Genomic DNA, 5,777 nt, shown 5'->3' with positions numbered 1-5,777 from the left:
TAAAGTACACACCACGGCCGCTGGCCACGCCAAACACTAAGAATTAGGCACAACTCTGGGTGTGCGTCTTTGGACCGTGGAAGCCACACATATCCAGCATTTGAGAAAGTAGATTTTTCACTCACTGGCTGAGGGAGAAGGCTGTGGGTGTGAATGGAGTCCAGTTCCAGAACCTGCAGCCGCAGTCGCGTGACCATCCAGACCCGTACCTGGTGCCCCGGGAGACTGTAGGCATTCTCTGCCCGGGCCCTCTGGGCTCAGGTCCTCATATCACCTGCGAGAGAGAGAGAGGCTCCATTTAGAGAGCTGCTCCTGATGTGCCGCTGGGTTCCAACAGCAACTCAGTGACTGGCTAGGAGACACCAAGGGTCTCTGCAAAGGGAGAGACCCTTCGCATGGGTCTCTCCACCCATGAGGAGGGGACCGCCATTCCCTCCATGTCACGAGGTTGCAGCCCACCGTGGGATGAGAGTCCTGAGCCTGAAACCGGGCACAGAGGTTGCAGAAACTGAAGGTAAGTCACACACAGAGGTGGGTTAGACGTACGTGACACACACACACCCCTACCGGTCTCAGGGATGCCTCTCCTCCACCTGTCCTCTGGCGGGTCACGCCTGGGTGGTGTGAGGTGTCTGCATAGTGACACTCCACAGGCCCACTTGGGGACACAGAAAAAAAGGCCTTCTGTGGAGTCAGAGCCTGTGGAGTCTGCTGAGACTCAGATCTAAAATGTCCAGAGCTTGCCGTCTCTTCTGGCCCATCTTTCGGGGAGGGGCTACTTCCCTTCCTGCCAGGCCACTGATGAGGAACCCATGACCTGTCACACAGCTGAGACCGTGTAACACCCCATTCGTTACTCTGAGTTGCAGTGAATTTACACATCGTCTGCACACTGGTGACCATGGCAGGAAGGACCACGACCGTGACCCTCACTGTCCTTCTCTGTCTCGGTGAGCTTTGGGGGGAAGAGGAGGGTTGGGGTCCCCTCCACTCCCAGGTCCTGGTCCAAGAGACCCCAGGACTCAGCAGGCTCAGTGGGGAGAGAACTCCTGGGGTCAGGAGAGGTGGCTCAGCCCCAGGTGTGCCCCCAGCACTCAGGGATCCAGACCCGGCCTGCAGCTTCTGTGTGTGGTGGGGGCTAATCTCACAGGGCCTCTCTTCCAGGGCTGTGTCGGGGCCCGTGGGACCAGGTCCAGGCAGGTGAGTCCTCCCCGAGACCTCCGGAATCAGCACAATGGTGACACTGGGCAGCTGGGGGACACACAGTGGGTCTGGGATGGTGGTGACCAGTGTGGGAGGGGCCTTGGAGTGACAGCTGAGAAATTAAGGGGACGAAGACCCTCCTAACACTGAAGATCTGATTCCATTTCAGCAGTCCCCCCCAAACCCTCCATCTGGGCTGACCCAGGCCCCATCGTCAGCAGGGGGAGCCCTGTGACCATCTGGTGTCAGGGGTCTCTGCAGGCAAATGCCTTTGCTCTGTATAAAGACAGGGGCTCTGAGCCCTTGGATGTGAGGATCCTACAGGCCTCCAGCAACAAGACCAGGTTCCTCATTCAGTCCATGAGCCCACAGTACGCAGGGCTGTACCAGTGTGCATACACCACTGGGGACAGGCTGTCTGAGAGGAGTGAGCCCCTGTTCCTGGTGCTGACAGGTAAGGGGAACCCGGGTCTCCTCCCCACCGTGGGCTCCTCCTCAGAGGATGAAGGGGACAGAGTATGACTTTAGGGGAGCCTCACCACTCACGGCACAAACCTGGGAAAGGTGGGGTGACAGTCCCCTCTAACTCAGATCCTCCTTCTCCCTCAGGAGAGTACAGCGCACCCTACCTCTCAGCCCACCCAGGCCCCGTGGTGACCTCAGGAGGGAACGTGTCCCTCTTGTGCAGCTCACTGTCCATGTCAGGCCTTTTCCACCTGCTGAAGGAGGGAGGGGCTGAGCGCCCCCGACGCATGAAATCAGAATGGAGAGCCTCTGAGAGGAGGTGGCAGGCTGTCTTCCCTGTGGGCCCCGTGAGCTCCTCCCATGGGGGGACCTACAGATGTTATGGTTCCTCCAGCTACTACCCCAACCTGTGGTCAGAGCCCAGTGTTCCTCTGTACCTGGAGGTCACAGGTGAGGTGGCCCACACTTGGCTTCCTTTTTTTTCTGGTGCCCCAAATAACTGATCTAAATCTTGTGCCCAATAAAGCCATGGGAGATGTGGGGGTCAGTGACACAGGTTTACTGGGGACAGAAGCACAGGCAAGATACTTTGGAGCGACACAGGAGAGCTCTCCCTGCAACCCCAGTGGGCGGTGAGTGTGTGTCCCCAGGGTGACAATAACCCTTCTCCCCAGGTGTGTACAGGGAGCCCTCCCTCTCGGTCCAGCCAGGGCCCCTGCTGCTGCCTGGAGACAACCTCACCCTCCAGTGTCACTCAGAGCCCGGCTTTGACAGATTCGCTCTGACCAAGGACAAGGGGCCCACACCCCGCCAGCATCTCCAGGGGCAGCACAGCCCCAGCTTCCCCCTGGGCCCTGTGAACCTCACCCACGGGGGCCGGTACAGGTGCTACAGTGGACACAACCTCTCCTATGTGTGGTCGGCCCCCAGCCCCCCCCTGGACATCCTGATTGCAGGTGAGGAGCCTGCCCTGCCCCCTGTCCTGACTGTCTGCTCAGGGCTGTGGCCTGGGGTCACCATAATGGTGATGGGGTACAGGCCAGGGTCCTGCAGCAGAGGCTGATGGGGCTGAGGGCTCGGAGAGAGAGTGAGGGGCATGGAGACATAAGATGCCCACTCAGAGGGACTGCGAGGAGCTGACAGGGGTCACAGACAGTGTCCCTGGGGAAGGACAGGGTCCCTCAGCTCAGGGACAAGAGCATGGGGGGAGGGGTGACCTCCTGCTCATCACAGCCCTCCTCTCCCCAGGAAAGTACAGGAAACCCTCCTTCTCAGCCCAGCCATCGCCCTCAGTGCCCTGGGGAGTGACCGTGACCCTGCAGTGTCAATCTGAGGTCAGGGCTGACACCTTCCACCTGCACAGGGAGGGGTCCCTGGAGCCTCCCCAGCAGCTTTGTCTGCAGCACATGGAAGCCCCCTCTCAGGCCAACTTCACCATCAGCCCTGTGACCTGGAGTCACCAAGGGACCTACAGGTGCTACAGCTCACACAGCTCCTCCCCCTTCCAGCTGTCACAGCCCAGTGACCCCCTGGAGCTCCTGGTCTCAGGTGAAGAGCCCCAGCCCTTTCCTCGTGTCCTCATGGTCAGCTCAGCACCCTGTCCCCCAAGTGAACTTTAGGCTGGATACAGAGTGAGGTGGTCTCCAACTGGCGGTCAGCCTGAGGGGACTCTCACCTCCCAGTGGGATTGAAACTCCAGAGTCACCCCACCCCTGCCTCAAATTCATCCCCATGTCTGTGGTCCAGACAGGTTCCAGGGCCCAGGGAGGCTGGAGAGGCCTCAGGCTGAGCAAAAGGAGGAAAGGCCAGGGGCACCCATCCCGATCCCCCTCCTTCTCCCAGAGACTAAGAGGCCGAGACAAGTGTGGTGGATAGCAGAGGCCTTGCTCCCAGAGAGAACATCACCCTCACTGCCACTCTTGTCTCTCAGAGAGGCTGATTCTGCGGGTGGATCAAGGGTTCCCCCCAGGCTGTGAGGCAATCAGCTGATGGGTGAGGGGGTCATGACAGAGGGCGATGCTGTGGTCCCACCCAGGGGAGAAGCAGCCAAGCTGAGGTGGGGTGAGGACAGCCCCCACCACTGAATTCCTAGAAGGCTCCAAGGATGGAGAACCCCCCAGAACACACAGGCCCACAGATCAATCAGGGAGGGTCTCTGTGGGGAGGTGGTGCATGTTTCCATGGGGACAGGGACTGAGTCCTGTGCAAGTTCAGGCACCTCTGGAGGCTCTGACTTGGCCACACCCTTGCCCTCTCTGTGCCTCAGTTTCTCCAAGTGTAAAAGGAGAGAATCGTGGCCCATGGCCTTGGTTTCCTTTCAGTTCTGGCTCTGACCTCCTTCCCTCACAGGGAAGCCACTGAGGACATGATGATATGGAGAATGTCCCCACCGTAGCAGTGATGGTGACACTGTACAGGGAGGGACAGGCAGGACAAGGTCTGGGACACAGAAGTCCTTTCCCTCAGCTCAGGTGCTGAGCTCAGAGGAGGGAACAAGGCCTGGTCCAGGCCCCGGCTCTGCTGCTCCTGCTGTGGGGCTGGGTGGTCCCTTCTCTTCTCTCAGTGGCAATTATTTATTTTTTAAGAAAGAAAGATTGATAGAAAGAAGAGAGGAACATGACAGGGAAAATATGTCCCTGAGTCAGAGACACAAGGAACTACCTGAGGGCGAGCAAAGAAAAGGTAGATCCAGCCGTCACTCCTTCATGTCCTGACCTTCTGGACAAATTGAAGTCCCCTGTGCGCATCTTCGTTTTCCAAAGCACTGCAATGTCTGACTCCAGAGATGCTCACCTGGGGGAATGGAGATGGGTACCGCCAGTCTGAGAGACTCATTGAAGATTAGATTAGATGACTCATTGAAGAGATGACCGTAGCCATGCTTGGTCTCTCCTCTCATATCCTACTCGTTTTCTTTTCCTCTGGAGCAGATGATCCTCTGGGATGATGGGAAAACAACTCAGATTCCAGAGAGGAGAGGGAAATTCTCAATTATGGGACTGTGCTCAGAGCATCAAACTGGTCCATGAGATGCAGGTGCCCTGGTGGACATGCAGGGGGATTGGGGCGATCTGAGTCACCCTGACCCCTGTGATCTCTTTACCCTCAATTCCTACCTTGTCAACCCCAAGACTACACAGTGGGGAACCTCATCCGCTTGGGTGTGTCTGGCTTGGTCCTCCTGGTCCTCACGGTGCTGCTGTGTGAAGCTTGGCACAGTTGGAGAAGACCCCACGATGCAGCCAGGAGTTGAGCACAGGGGACAACACACCCACCAGTCAGCGAGGCAGAGCCTGGAGAGGAGGCTGATGATCTCAGGAAGCTCTGGAGGAAACTGCGGGTACCCCTGGGAAAGAGTCTGCTGAGAATGTGGAGGGTGTGGGCGTGGTTCCTGTGCAGGGAGGGGAGGGGCTAGGGCTGCAGGGGCTTTCCCACAGTCAGACTGTGGGCATCTCCCCTCACTGCCCTGCTGACCTTCCCTGACTGGGCCTCTGTTCTCACGCCCTGACCTGGGGCTCAGCCCACAGCACAGGTTCGGATACACCCCTGGGCTCAGCCTCCATCTCTGCCCCACTTTCCTGTAGGACATTTTTCTTTCTTTTATTGTGCTCATTTGCTATTCTGTATGTCTCTGAGTCAGACAATAAATCTGTCTAAACAACTGGTTATAGGAATTAACATAAGGACTGGTTTGGACAGATGGACACAGACAACACAGTGGTGGTCCCCAGGGGAAAGGGTCAGAGTGAGACAGAGAAGGGTCAAGAGAGTGAAATATATGGTGAGGAGAGATTTGATTTCAGGAGAACACAGCGCCATATACAGATGATGTATCGTAGACTGTGTGCTTGAAACCTCTTTAATATTTTTAACATTTCATTTATTATTTTTTTAGAGAGGGAAAGGGAGAGAGAGAAACACAGATTTATTGCCTCCCACACACCATTAAGCGCCCTCAGTGGGGGACACGGCTCCCACCCCAGCCTGTGCCCTCACCAACAATGGCCCTGGCTGGTGTAGCTCAGTGGATTGAGTGCGGGCCTGCGAACCAGACGATCGCAGTATGATTCCCAGTCAGGGCACATGCCTGGGTTGCAGGCCAGTTCCCA

General features: G+C 57.3%; 1 protein-coding gene and 1 long non-coding RNA gene across 2 annotated transcripts in view; both read left to right on the top strand.

Annotated features, from left to right (window-relative positions):
* Positions 1-411: 411 nt before the first annotated feature.
* Positions 412-1,231, top strand: LOC118976161 (uncharacterized). Its single transcript, XR_005064205.1, has 3 exons — positions 412-514; positions 795-950; positions 1,165-1,231. It is a non-coding gene; the product is annotated as an uncharacterized LOC118976161 (long non-coding RNA).
* A 3-nt stretch (positions 1,232-1,234) lies between these two features.
* Positions 1,235-5,777, top strand: part of LOC118976155 (leukocyte immunoglobulin-like receptor subfamily A member 3) — a gene marked incomplete at its 3' end in the record, with an annotated part of 14,318 nt that continues 9,775 nt past the window's right edge. Inside the window, exons 1-5 of the mRNA XM_037030492.1 lie at positions 1,235-1,269; positions 1,356-1,657; positions 1,813-2,118; positions 2,343-2,624; positions 2,917-3,216. Of these exons, the coding sequence (XP_036886387.1) occupies positions 1,235-1,269; positions 1,356-1,657; positions 1,813-2,118; positions 2,343-2,624; positions 2,917-3,216 (1,225 nt within the window). The remainder of the gene's footprint in view (positions 1,270-1,355; positions 1,658-1,812; positions 2,119-2,342; positions 2,625-2,916; positions 3,217-5,777) is intronic.

This window comes from Sturnira hondurensis, unplaced genomic scaffold, assembly GCF_014824575.4.
Source record: "Sturnira hondurensis isolate 20B ecotype Veracruz unplaced genomic scaffold, ASM1482457v3 Scaffold0001715, whole genome shotgun sequence".
NCBI classification, from domain to species: domain Eukaryota; kingdom Metazoa; phylum Chordata; class Mammalia; order Chiroptera; family Phyllostomidae; genus Sturnira; species Sturnira hondurensis.
Note: the sequence above shows the minus strand (reverse complement) of the source record. Positions and strands in the feature narration are given on the sequence as shown.